The sequence below is a fragment of the Hemitrygon akajei genome, chromosome 8 (genome assembly GCF_048418815.1).
Source record: "Hemitrygon akajei chromosome 8, sHemAka1.3, whole genome shotgun sequence".
Classification (NCBI taxonomy): Eukaryota; Metazoa; Chordata; class Chondrichthyes; order Myliobatiformes; family Dasyatidae; genus Hemitrygon; species Hemitrygon akajei.
This window is the reverse complement of record NC_133131.1, coordinates 112,891,613-112,905,978: the sequence shown is the minus strand read 5'-3', so window position 1 is coordinate 112,905,978 and position 14,366 is coordinate 112,891,613. Positions and strand designations below refer to the sequence as shown.

The following is a 14,366-nucleotide window of genomic DNA, read 5'->3' as shown; positions in this document are numbered from 1 at the left end:
TGGGAGGTTATGGACAGAGTAGCTAGAGGTGAATCTGTTCCACAAATGGAAGGCTGAAGAACCAGAGAATGCAGATTGTATACGGTTGGCAGAAGAACCAGAAGTGAAATGGGAGGAAAAAATACACTTGTGTGCAGTGAGTAGCTGGAATCCGGGTTACACTGCCTAGGAATGTAGTGAAGGTAGATTCAATCACGGCATTTCAAATGAAACTGGATAAGGTACCAGAGAGGGAAGAATGCAGTGACAAGAAGAAAGGGATTGGATTGCTTTGCACAGACAAAATGTGCCCCCTTTTATACTGTAAGCTTCCAATGATTCTCCAAAATTAAAACATTAAGCAAAAAGACACAATTTAGTTAGCATGAAAAGAGGAAATAAACAAACCTGTGAGATTCCTTAAGGGCAGCTCACTGAGCCCGCTTCTTCCTTCCTGATCATAGTTTGATAAGATGACTAGTGCATACTTGTCGTCGTAAAGTTGGTGGCCTCGGATAATCCGAAGATTCTGCAGAGGGATCCTTGAAATTTGGTTGAGGGCTATGAGGACATAACCTGAAACTTCCTGAATACTCTGCAAATGAAAACAACATTCATCATGTGATAAGGGTATTCAAATAAATTATCAGGATTTTGGGAGGCATCCTAGAGACTCTGGCATATACATTTCAATTTGTGATATACAGACATACAAACTTTAAACATGGAATATTCATGTGCATTCATTGTTAATTTATTTTCCTCATTTCTTTTTTGTCTGCCATCTTCTAGGCATGGACTTCTTAGTCAATCCCTGCACAATGTGCACTGGACAGTCTGCAGAAAGTTCTTATTAGTTGTTTGTGACATGGGAAGCTACTCAGCGGCAGGACCTTCACCGGAAGTCATCATGTTGTTTTCTTCTGACACCCACACATGGATGCTTCCAAAAATATCTCTGCATTCAGATCCACAACAGGAAATTCTGCTAATTTTATCCTTCCTTATCCTGGGTAAAGTGTAATAATTCTATCTATACACTGACTGAGAAACATTTGACTCATTATTAGAGTTTAAAATGACGCCTTGTCTCCATTCATCACTTTAATAATTCATTTCAGGAAACCATAACATTGTTTTACAATGGAATTAGGTGGCAAGAATATGTTAAAACAATTAAATTTTTAAAAATGAAGGATACGTGCAAGCTGCATAGTAAAAGGTGAAAAAAATTTAAAAATAATCTCTGAAATCAACTTTAGCCGAGGTAAATAAATGCTGGTTTAAACGCTCAGAAGACATGTGTTTGGCTTAAAAAAACATCTGAAACTGAAGTGAAAGTAGGAGGACTTTACTTGCATCTACTGTATATCAAAGATTAAAGTAAATTATTAATCAAAATGTATTTCACCAGATGCTACCCTGAGATTAATTTACTTGCGGGCATGCATAGTAGAATAAAGAAATACAATAGAATCAATGACAGAGACTGACAAAGAATAAATGCGCAAAAGACAACAAACTGTACAAATATAGAAAAAAATACCAAATAATAATAAGTAAACGCACAAATCAAAATACTGAGAACACAAGTTAGAGTTATCGGAGGTATATGATAAAATAAGCCTGTCAGCATGGTTTCCTTAAGGGGATATATTGTCTGACAAATGTGTTGGGAGTTCTTTGAGGAAGTAACAGGCAGGGTAGACAAAGGAGAGTCTGTGGATGTTCCTTACTTGGATTTTCCGAAGGCCTTTGACAAGGTTCGAGTGGCGGGGTAGAACGATGCCTCTGCCAAATCAGGTGTAAAGTCCTCTTTCTCTATGCTAACCTGCAGATCACCCTTAGGCAAGGTATAGCGCCTACTTAGCCCACCCGTTCAGGGTCACGTGAAGCTACAGGAGCAGGTGGTGGATGGTCATATGAACAGCTGGTGCACATCACAGTCCTCGTTATGTGACCATTGATGCCAGGCAGACAAATCTCTGAAGAGTGTTGAAAATGGCTGAAGTCACACGTCTTATAAAGACACGGCCCAGAAGAAGGCAAACAACTTCTACAGAAAAAATTGCCAAGAACAATCATTGTCATGGAAAGACGATGATCACCCACGTCATACAACACGGTACGCAATTCTAATGATGATTTGACAAGGTGCTGCTCATAAGGCTGCTAAACAAGGTAATAGTCCATTGGATTACAGGAAAGATATATACACACACACACATATACACACACATACATGTATGTATGTATGTAAGGAGTTTCTTTTATGTTACTGCTAAGGCTAATAAAATGGCTTCTTTGTTATGTTAACTGGTGAGAGAGTGCTTTTTCTTGCAGCTTGTTTGGGTTATAATTGCTGATAACGAGAATTGTATTTATTTGTTAACCAATTTTGATAGATGTTATTCTTTCCTGTGGGGCTGTAAACTAGTGTTGCACAGGCTTTTGGGGAGTCGGTGTGAGGGGGTTAGAGGGAGGAGACGCGATGCTGTAAGCTGGGCGACAGAACGGACCCTGAGTGGGAGTCCAAGGCCCAGGGTTTCGGCGAGGAGAGGAGACCAGGACAGATTCTCGTGGAGCATCTGGTCAACCACCATGGTTGGTCCCAGACGGTGGGTCGAGGAGGTCTGAGGGGATCGAATGGTGGCAAGAAGACTTCGTTAACTGAGCTCCAACGGTTGTGCACGAAGTGGTTGAACTTTGATAAGCTTGGCGCCTTTTACTTTTCCTTTTATATTGTATCTCTATTAAGTACATAGTTCAATTAAGATCTATAAAGTGTAATCATTTAAATCGCATATGGTGTACTGTCTGTTATTTGGTGTGGTGGGGACATCACACAGCATCCACATAAGCTGATTACCCAGTTTGGCGGGGCCGAAGGCTGCTTCCCCTAGACGGAAGCGAGCTGGGCGAGCCTGAGGCTTTCCGGGGGCTACATATCCCTTGTTGAGTATTTTGTTGGCAGTCTCAATGTCAACTGTGACTGTGATGTGGCTTGCTTAGCAGATTTGAGCATTTTGCCAGAGGTCTCAACCTCATAGCAGTCTGTGTCAATGAATTTGTTAATTTTGCAAGACATCAGATTCACAAATGTGTTGTGAGACCGCTGACTTCTGAATTTTGTCTTAATGTGACGCACTATGCTAAATGCCCTCTCTACATCACAATTAGTCAATAGAAGGCTCATGGGAATGATCCTGGGAATGAGAGAGTTAAATTATGGGACAGGTGCTCAATGCTTGTACTCACTGGCGTTTAGAAAAATGGGGGGGGGGGGGGACACTCTCATTGAAACTGACTGAATATTGAAAGGTCTTGATAGAGTGATGTTTCCAAAAGTGGGAGAGTCAAGGACCAGAGGACACAGCCTCAGAATACAAGGACATCCCTTTTAGAACAGAGCTAGAAGGAATTTCTTTAGCTAGAGGTGGTGAATCTGTGAAATTCATTGCCAGAAATGTCTGTGGAGACCAAGTCATTGAGTCTATTTAAAGTGGACATTAATAGGATCTTGATTATTAAGGGTATCAAAGGTTAAGGGGAGAAGGCAGCAGAATGGGGTTGAGGGGAATAACAAATCAGCCATGATAGAATAACTGAGCAGACTCAATAGCCCAAATAACCTTCAGGTTAAGATAGCACTACCAAACGTGAGCAATAGCTTCTGGCAGTCAAATAGCTAAGAAATCTGACTAAAAACATCGTACATTGTGTTAAATTATTGCCGCAAACAGTGAAGGGGCGAGTGATGGCGAGGTGAGTTTGGGGGATGAGCCAAGATGATGTGTTGCAGAATCATTGCAGTTGGAGTTCTGATGCCCATAGAACAGGCCTGGGATCCAACAGGTTGGATCGTTCTGGGCACCAAAAGAAGTTGAGGCCTGGGCAGAGAAGTTCTGATGCTTATTCAACTGGCCAAGGTGCGAGGTTTTATTGATTTGGGCGCTGAGCTGATTTGAAGAGTTTGAGAGCGGCTTCAGGCTGAGCTGTAAAGTCTGGGCCTGGAGTGAGTCACTGGGCAGCGTAGTCTAGGTCCGGAGCCTTTTGCTGCAGCTGGGTCCTAGTCCGAGGTGCAATACACTACTTAGACATTTTAAATGCCGGCCCAGATTGGAGGTGAGAGCCAATTTTGCTCTGTCTCCGTGATCTTCACTCCTCTCTCCAGGACACCAGAATCTTTTACTGTTCTGTTGTTTGGACAATTTAAATGCCAGGCCAGAAAGACTGAAAAAACAAGTTGTCGGTCAGATGACAGACAATTTTGCTCGTTCTCCATGACGGTCATCGCCATGGTGCTGAGGCTATGAAGTCTGCCCCAGCTGCTATGCTCTGTGCCCGCTAATATGATGAACAGATAAGCAAGGCTTTGGGCCTACTCTGGGCTGCTCCAGGGTTCAGATAAGAGGAATCTGTTTTGGTTTGAAATTCTGTGGTTGTTCGCTTCAATCGTTTGCATGTATTTTTTCCTTTCTCTTGCACATCGAGTGTTGATATTTTATTTTTTTTCTTCAATTGAGTTCTTCAGGTTTCTTGCTTTGTGGCTACCTGTGAGCAAGCAAATCTCAAGGTTGTATAGTTTTTAAATTCTTTGATAATAAATGATGAATCTTGAGTGACCTAATTCTGCTCATACATCTTAAGGTACTGTTGAATCAGTCCGGTGTTGAGGTGAGCGAAGTTACCTATGTTGGTTCAGGAGTCTGATGGTTGAAGTGTGATATCTGTTCCTGAACCTGCTGGTGTGGGACCCAAGGCTCCTCGATCTCCATCCCGATGTCAGCAAGCAAGAGAAGAGTACAATCCTGGCGTTGGGCATCCTTGATGATGTGTGCTATCTTCAGCACTCCTCATAGATGTACTTCAAGGTGAAGAGAGGTTTTTCTGTGTCGGACTGGGCTGCATCCACCACTTTGTGTAGGCTTTTCCACTCTTGGGAATTGTTGTTTCCATACCAGCTCATGACACAATCAGTCAGAATACTGTCCACTGTGCATCTATAGAAGTTCGTCAAAGTTTTAGAAGACATGTCAAATCTGCGCAAACTTCGAAGAAAGTAGAGGCTTCTTTCAAATAGCACTTGCCTGCTGGTCCAGGAGAGATCTTCAGATATGATAATGCCAAGGAATTTAAAGTTGCTCATCCTCTCCAGCTCCGATCACCTAATGGGGGCTGGATTCTTTCTCCTGTACAGAATAATCAGCTCTTTGGTTTTGCTGACATTGAGTGAGGGGCTGTTTTGGTGGCACCAATCAACCAGACTTTCCATCTCCCTCCTATATGCCAACTCATCACCACCTTTGATATTGTCAGCAAACTTAGATATGCCATTGGAGCTATAATGTTGAATGTCATTCGTTGCAATGTTAGAGTACAACCTACAAAGTGAAATTGGTATAGAGTAGAATCATAAACCAAAGAGTGAGGGGATCAGATGAAAGTTCATCCAAATTGAGCCACAACAGAGCAAGAGGGGGAAAAAAGACCCCAAGGAAACCATGAATTTAGTTGAAAATGCATCAGCTTGTGAACCTGCCACTGAACACAAATTGGGCTAGTCCAATCTTAATCTGAAGTTTGTTTATGAGAATACTTTCCAGTATTAGTTATGTTGTCAAACTTGAATTACTGGTTAATGGTTTTTTAATGCAGAAATGATTACAAGGAAATTAAATAGTGATAAACACGAAATTCACATGAATCTGTATGTAGTTGACTTTCTTAGAAGTGCACTGTTGCAAGAATCAGTAAAAGGTTTGAGGCTGTTTAAGGCGGGACATTTCCAAGACAAACATTAAGCTTTCAATAAGTGTTTTACAATAATTTATCATGTTATAACTTGCAGATAAAATAGAAATTGTAATATTTTTAGCAGTGATTGTGTGCCATGTCCCTTGGTCACTGATTTGCATTGTAGCACCCTCTTCATCAGGGAAGGAAGTTTTTTTAAGATGCAACATTATCATCTGGGGTGAACATCAAAACAGAGACAAAGAAGTTTAGAAACTGAGGAAGTGAGCTGTAACAGGCAAACAGAGTTATAACATCTGCAATTTCTTAAATATAAAAATAACCTCACAGTATGTTCCATGCAAGGGGAGAAGGGAATAGTAAAATGATAAACATTTCAGACAGCCAAACATATTCAGTAACATTCAGTCTACATGGATTTACCTCTGGACCAGTGGCTCCCAAGGTGGGTGATACCGACTCCCCGGGGGTGGTGGGAGTTTCTTTATTCTATAAAGATAAAGGTGATGGTGGAGGGGGTTGCTCGGTAGCAAGGGGGGCAGCTAAGGGATTACAGGCTTAATTTAGGAAATGAATTGTTTATTATAAGCATTTGATCTTCAGTGCCTCATAATTGATTACAATGATCAAGTAATCACCTTTTCTCTTAGACTTTGCTCAAAGTGCATTGTAGTTGTTGAAAAACAATGTGACCCTTCTGTATCTGGCATACCATGAGAAATCCGGACTGGAGAAACCTTGTAATTTTCGGGCCTGGTCCGCACATTATTGCTGTTCATGACTCCACTGCAATGTTATCGAATACGACTTCCGCGATGCGAATCTTGTGAATTAGGGTATGGCATTCCACTGGGTAAAGTTCAGAATCTGGTCTTTTGAATGGTGTTGACCGTACCCTAGCCTATGACCCAACCGAGATATCACTGCCCCACTTTATGTACCTTCAGGCAGAGAGCTAGGTTTTGGCTGAGCTATGATGACTTTCCCCTTTATTGAACACAATGCCTGAGGCTGGACTTAAACAATAGATGACTGATGGTGATCATTCATCCACAATGGAAATGGCAGAAGCAGACCGAATGAAAAACTGCAGGCAGCATAGTCTGGAGTATCTGAACTATGGATTTATACCAGTACAGCCAATGTGTATGTTGTGAGAAAGAAATTTTTTCAAATGAGACAATGAAACGTTCAGGGTCCTTGAACATCTGAAGGGAATGCACTCTAAAAAAGCAAACAAGAACTTGGCTTATTTTCTGTCAATTTTTGAAAACTTTCGGAAATAAAAAACTCTTCAAACCAGCACTCCACAACAGAAGTGTGATGGCTTGTGTGCTCCATACAGCATTTCATTGTTCATTGTTAATTCTGGAAAGCCCCACACAACTGGAGAAGAACTGATTCTGCCAGCATTAAGGTTGGTTCTGAGTACGAGGGGTGATTGATATATTCGTGGCCTAAGGAAGAAGATGAGTTATACAGCTCTTGTTACGTGTACATGCAGTTCAACTCTTTGAGTGATTATGCAGAAAGTTTGAAGTTAATAACTCACCAGGAGTGATTGATAAGTTTGTGGCCTAAGGTAGAAGGAGATGAGTTAATAACTTCAAACTTTCTGCACAATCACTCAAAGAGTTGAACCGCACGTGCATGTAAAGAGAGCTGTATAACTCGTCTCCTTCTACCCCAGGCCACGAACTTATCAATCACTCATCTGTGGACACTTTCTGGAGGTCCAAGATCCATATGCTCCACGACCTTTGGACTAAGTGTGTAAATGTAGAAGGGGACTATGTTGAAAAATAAATGTGCTAGGTTTCTTAAAACTGACTCCTTCCAGGTTAGGCCACGAACTTATCAATCACCCCTCGTATGGTTTTGCACGAGTCACCAGAGCAAATAATTAAAGCAATTCCACTCAGCAACAACTCTGCTCAAAGATGTATAGATGGAATGTCTCAGAATGTGGAAGATACATTGTGCAACATACTTTTGACATCAGAATTGGCTCTGCAGCTCGATGAGTCAACTTTACCAGGCAACCAATCATTGCTTCTTGCTTATGTCCGCTTCATAAAAGATGAAAACATGGTTTAACAGTTGTTATTTGCAAGGTGATTTCAAACAGATATGAAAGGGGAGTCAATATTTTGGATTGTTGAACGATTTTTCAAAGAGAAAGACATTCTCGCTAGTGCAACAGATGGGGCACCAATGACTGGACACCACTGTGGGGTTATCACTTTCTTGAAAAAAGCTGTAACTCACATATTTACCATTCACTGTGTAATTCACAGATGGCATCTTGCAAAATACCCAAATGATGAGCTGCGCAACTTATTAAATATTGTTATCACAGCAGTAAATAAGATCAATTCTTGACTGTTTCTAGAGACTATGCCTGCACTGCTCTGCTACTATTAAGGTAAGGACATGGATGTGGTGAGGACCTACAAATACCTAGGGGTGCATCTGGATGACAGACTTGAGTGGAGCACCCACACAGAGGCTGTGTACAAGAAGGGCCAGAGTCACCTCTACTTCCTGAGGAGACTGAGGTCCTTTGGAGTATGCAGGCCTCTCCTTCACATGTTCTACCAGTCTGCTGTCACCAGTACAATCTTCTATGCGGTGGTGTGCTGGGGCAATGGTATCAACAAGGTTAATGTTAACAGGCTCGATAAACTGATTAGAAAGGCTGACTCTGTTATAGGAGTCAAACGGGACACACTGGGGGCCTGTGGTAGAACAAAGGACCCTATGGAAAATCCTGGCAATTCTGGACAATATTTCTCACCCTCTGCAAGCCAACTTGGCTGAAATAGACTAAGACAACTGTGCTGCTCCGAAGAGCGCTGTATGAAGTCATTCTTACCCTCGGCCATTAGGCTGTATAATGAGTCAACCTATAGCCAGGCAAGAGATGAACCCCTCCTGTTAGACTGTTTGAGGTAACATTTCTTTATTCTTTCTTACATCTCTTCTAACATTTGTATATCTGTGCACTTGTAATGTTACTGTGATGCTATAATTTCCCTTGGGATCAATAAAATATCAGAGCTTTGTATTGAGAATGATGTATAGCTTGAACGCTTGCTGTTGCACACAGAAGTCAGATAGCTCTCAAAACGAAAATGCCTGAAACACTTACATACACTTTTTGAAACTGTAATAAAATTCTTCAAAGACTTGAATGCTTCATTCAGTAATCAATTTCAGTATTCAAGAATATGAGGCATGACATTGCTTATTTGTCAGAATTGTTCACAAAGTTTAATGAAATCAACCATAAGGAAACTAAGTGAATCTGATCAAAGTCAAACCAGTCTCCATATTTCTGCCCAAATTATCCCTATTTAAGAGTAACATTGACCTTTTCCAATTTCTGAGCTTCTCTGAATTGGAAGAGACAGAATACAGGATGAAAGTATACTGTGCCCACCTGAGTGAGCTGCATCAAGGCAGATCAGAGATTTCAGGATCTTCTCTTGATCCAATTTCCAGATTGGGTAAGAAATCCATTCTAGAACATTGTAATGAAGAATTGACATGAATGGTGGATGAAGAACTGATCTTGCTACGAAATGATTTTAAGATGATAAGACCTTAAGATATAGGAGCAGTATTACGTTCTTTGACCCATTGACTCTGCTCCATCATTTTATCATGGCTGATCCAATTCTCCTCTCAGCCCCAATCTCCTGCCTTCTCTCCATATCCCTTCATGCCCTAACCAATCAAGAATCTATCAACCTCTGCCTTAAATACACATAAGCACCTGGCCTCCACAGCTGCCTGTAGCAATGAATTCCAGATTCACCACTTTTTGGCTAAAAAATAATTCCTCTTCATCTCCATTCTAACAGCATGCCCTTCTATTCTGAGGTTACACCCTCTGGTCTTAGACTCTCCCACCATTGGAAACATCCTCTCCACAGTCACTCTATCAAGGCTTTTCACCATTCAATAGGATTCAATGTGGTCATCCCTTATTCTTCTGAATTCTAGTGAATTCAGGCCCAGAGGCATCAAACGTTCTTCATATGACAAGCCATTTCCTGGAAACATTTTCGTGAGCCTCCTTTGAATCGTCTCCACTTTCAGCAAATCCTTTCTAAAATAAGGCTCATAATAGTCCAGGTGAGGCCTCACCAGTGCTTTATTAAATTCAACATTACATCCTTGCTTTTATATGCTAGCCTCCTTGAAATAAATGGTAACATTGCATTTGCCTTCCTCACTTCAGACTCAGCCTGCAAATTAACCTTTAGGGAAGTCCTGCACAAGGATTTCAAATTCCCTTTGCACCGTCTATTTTTATATTTTCTCTCTGTTTAGAAAATAGTCAACTCTTTCGTTTCTTCTACCAAAGTGCATGACCATACACTTTTTCACACTGTATTCCATCTGCCACTTCTTTGCCCATTTTTCTACTCCAAGTCCTCCTGTAGCCTCTCTACTGCCTCAAAACTACCTACCCCACCAACTACCCTCATATACTCTGCAAACTTTGCAACAAACCCACCAATTCTAACCCTGGCGGTCTGGCCCTTTAACTTAGCACCTACTCCCTATTCAGAATCTTGTCTCTCATCCTACCCATGTCATTGGTACCCACATGGACCACGACTCCTGGATGCGCCCTCTCACGAGAATGCCGACAACTTGATCCGAGATATCCCAGGCCCTGGCACCCGGGAGGCACCATACCATCCGGGAATCTCGCTCTCGCCCACAGAACCTCCTGTCTGTTCCCCAAACTAACGAGTTCCCTATCACCATGGTGTGCCCATTCTTCCCCCCTCCCCTTCCCTTCTGGGTCACAGAGGCAGACCCTATGCCAGAGACCTGACCACTGTGACTTTCCTCTGTAAGGTTACCCCTCCTGACAGTATCCAAAGTGATATAAGTTATTGCTTATGGCTCTGGCACATTGACGGCAGCTGAAAGGAACTATCACCTCCATGCAGGCAAGCTAGAATTCCTGGCTTTAAAGTGGGCAATCACTGACAAGTTCCGCGATTATCTGTACTATGCCCCAATCTTCACTGTACATAGTGATAACAGCCCGCTCACCTACATCCTGTCGACTGCAGAACTGAACGCAACCACTTCCAGGTGGGTTGCAGAGTTGGTGATTTCCACTTTACCCTCAAGTACAGACCAGGAAAAGAGAACAGCGATGCCGATGCTTTGTCGAGAATGCCGCTGGATGTAGAGTCAATGATGAGAGAATGTTCAGAGGAACTGCCGCCTAACACCATCGCTGCCATCAATGTGTGAGAGCCATAAGCAATAACTCTAAGCTTGTCGTCTTGTTTCTGATACAGTACCGCTCCCAAGCCTTGGTGTGATGCATCCGTGTGTACAATGAACGGCTGAGTGAAATCAGGGAAACCTAGCACTGGTGGATGGGGCAGACAGTCAATCAGCTGTTCAAGTACCTGTTGGTGCTGGTCTGTCCACATGATCGGCTTGTTTGAGGGTACAACATGGCTCACTTTCTTTACCCTTGTTTGTGGTTTTCTGTTGTCAGGAACTTCAGCCGGATCTGTTTTCAGGAGCTCATATAGACAGCTGGCTTTCCATGGAAAGTCTTTGATGTACTGCCTGTAGTAGGTGAGCAAACCAAGCATTTTTCTGAGTAGGCCCACAGTCTGAGGTCTGATGTCTTTTAGTGCTCTAACAGCTTCGAAGTCGGCTGAATCAACTCTACTGCCCTCTGCAGAAACCCTTCTGCCCAAATAGCGGACCTCACGCTTGAATAGGTCACACTTACTTGGCTTGAGTTTGATGCCGTACTCTGTGAGGCTTTGCAGCACTGTTCATACGTTATTCACATGGTCGTCGAAGGTCTTACTGAAAACCAGTGTATCATCCAGATACGGAATGCAGATGTCATCCCAAGGTTCAAAGAAAACAAAAAAAAAATCCAGAAAAACAACCATAAAGACTTTTGGCTTCTGGAAGAAATCTCTGAACGCTGCCCTTTGCTGTGAAAAAGTCAGCACACTCTTTGTTGCCTTTCCAACTGTGAAGCTCAGTTTCTGTGCAGTCTCCCAACTTCTTTCAAAGCAATGAAACAGACTGCAATGTGGGGACCTGAGACTCCTGAGTGACACTCAGCCTGATATTGAGAAGCTGCTATCACTGCACCAAGCCCGTCCATCTCACTGAAAGGTGAAAAATCAATCAAGAGGCACATAGTTGGGACGACTTATTTATGCTCTAAAATTGCTGATTTAAATTGTTTATTTTGTCATGAAATAAAAGAAATAATTTTAGTTATAGATCTATATAGATGTGATTAATTTTTTAAAAAAATTTAAAAGCAGGTTATTCATTCATGAGTTCCAAAGGTGTTACCTTAGTAGTGCATACCCTAGCATTCAAACTGAATGCCTCAAACTACCATAGTTACCTCGTAGGTTGTGAAACATCATGAAATTGCAAACTGGATTATATAATTGTTAGCATTTCCCTTCTTTAATGTTTGAGAATTGATTAAAACATTGAATGAAAGTATTTATACAATAATAAGCATGAGAATTCACCTGCAACTGAAATACAAAAGACTGTAGATGCTAGCAATTTGAAACCACCTAATCTACCAAAAAATGCTGCACAACTTGGTAGATCAGGTGGCAAACAAAGAGTGGGAGCGATGGGAGGGAAGTGGGGTGGTGATGGTGGTAGGAAAAGAGAGCTGAGTAGGTGTACAGAGGATAGGTGGTGGGAATGACTGAGACGTGGGGGTGACCAAGACAGATAGACGGGAGCGGCAGGGTGACCCAGCTAGTCAGAGTGTCGGTGAAAATAGGAAGAATAAATTACACATGGACAAGGATAATTAAATTCCATGAAACAAACTGCTGAAATGAATGGCTGCTCTCAACCTTGAAAGTGAAAATCATAAATGAGGACTCTTACTTCAAGGAAGGACACGTCATGATACGGCTGCAGGAATGTTATTTCCAGATTTCCCATCACTACCTCACAAGCGTTGTAAGTCCGACGAAGGTTGTTGTAATGGTCTTGCGCATTTGACAGCATTGTGAGCTTGTTTTCAATTCCTGAACAGACTGCAATAAGAATAAGAAAAAGAAATAAGCATCAGTCCACATCCAATCTTTTGTCATTCATTTAAATAACACAAATCACTTCTATCAGAAGAGATCCTGTAAAAACAATATCATTTTCTTGGTTTTATTAATAGCTCCTATATGAATCTAAATTACATATGTGAATAACTGGATTTACAGTAAAAGGTTTGAAAGCACATGGCACTCGTAATGTAAATACATGCTCAGTCAGGTATTGGGTAAGGCTTGACATCAGCACAAAGTCATTTGGTAATTATTCAAGGAAGGCTACCATCTCTAACTTGCTGTCAAATTCAAGTCTACATATCCTATTCCTACTTCAAGCTTAAGATTCAAGTACATTTATTATCAAAGACTGTATAAATTATACAAACTTGAGATTTCTTGCTCATGGTTAGCCACAAAGCAAGAAACCCAAAAGAACCCAATTAAACAAAGAAAGAATAAAAATAAAAAGAGCAATACTTGATTGCAAAAGAAAAAAATAAAACAAGTCAATACAAACACAAATGAAGTGAAGATCAGCATTCTAAACCAAAACTGAGTCCTCTGATCCAAACCCTGGAGCAGTCCGGAGTAGCCCTAAAACTTGCTCATCATATTGTTAGCAGCATGGAGCAAGCAGACAAGGCAGTCTTCATAGCCTTGGTATCATGGAGATGATCTTCACTGAGTACAAACAAAATCAGCTCTCATCGACACCTTGTCTTTCAATCTATCTTGGCCGGTGTTTAGATCGACCAAACAGCCGAATAGCCAAAGGCTATGATGTGCTGGAGAGAGGAGTGAGCAAGTGAAATCGGCTCTCACCTCTGATCCGGGCCAGTGTTTAAAATGTCTAAAAAGCATATTGTACCTTGCACTATGATGCACCATCAATAACTCTCTCTGAGACGTGAAGGCGAGATATCGGCTTTTATTGACTGGAAGAAAGAACAAGCAGTAGTTGACCACCATACTACATCCTGGAGAATGAGGGCCGGGCTCAGGCCTCAATCGCCTTTATACCGGGGTCTGTGGGAGGAGCCACGGTCAGTGGGAGGGGCCACAGGAGCAGTCAGCAGGGGGCGTGTCCAGACAGGTATATGTAGTTCACCACATACTAGGACCTGGCTGCAGTGAAAGGCTCCGGGCCTAGACCACACTGCCCAGCGACTTGCTCTGGGCCCAGATTTATTTGCGCAACTTGAAGTCACTTTCAAGCTCTTCACATTAGCTTGGTGCCAGAGTGACCCAACCTCGCACCAAGTACAGTTACACGGGCACCGAACCTCCTCTATCCAGGCCCTGTCCTCTCCTTTCGATACCCAGAGCAAACCACCCTCTCTCCCGGGTCAGCTGTACAGGCATCAGAACTCCATCTGCAATGATGCTGCAGCACAAAATCTCTCCAACTCGCCTCGCCATCACTAGCCCCTTCACTGTTTGATACGATAATTTAACACAATCGACCCCAGAGAATGTTATTTTTAGTGATTTTTTTAAAAGTCGGATTTCTTAGTTTATTAACTACCAGCAAGCTGTCAG

General features: G+C 42.1%; 1 protein-coding gene across 4 annotated transcripts in view; it reads right to left on the bottom strand.

Annotated features, from left to right (window-relative positions):
* The window catches only part of egfra (epidermal growth factor receptor a (erythroblastic leukemia viral (v-erb-b) oncogene homolog, avian)), a 283,288-nt gene that overhangs the window by 95,989 nt on the left and 172,933 nt on the right, over positions 1 to 14,366 (bottom strand). For all 4 annotated transcript variants that reach the window (XM_073054395.1, XM_073054393.1, XM_073054391.1 and 1 more), the window contains exons 2-3: positions 12,667 to 12,818; positions 388 to 574 (exon numbers count right to left, since the gene is read on the bottom strand). In XM_073054395.1, the coding sequence (XP_072910496.1) occupies positions 388 to 574; positions 12,667 to 12,818 (339 nt within the window). The remainder of the gene's footprint in view (positions 1 to 387; positions 575 to 12,666; positions 12,819 to 14,366) is intronic.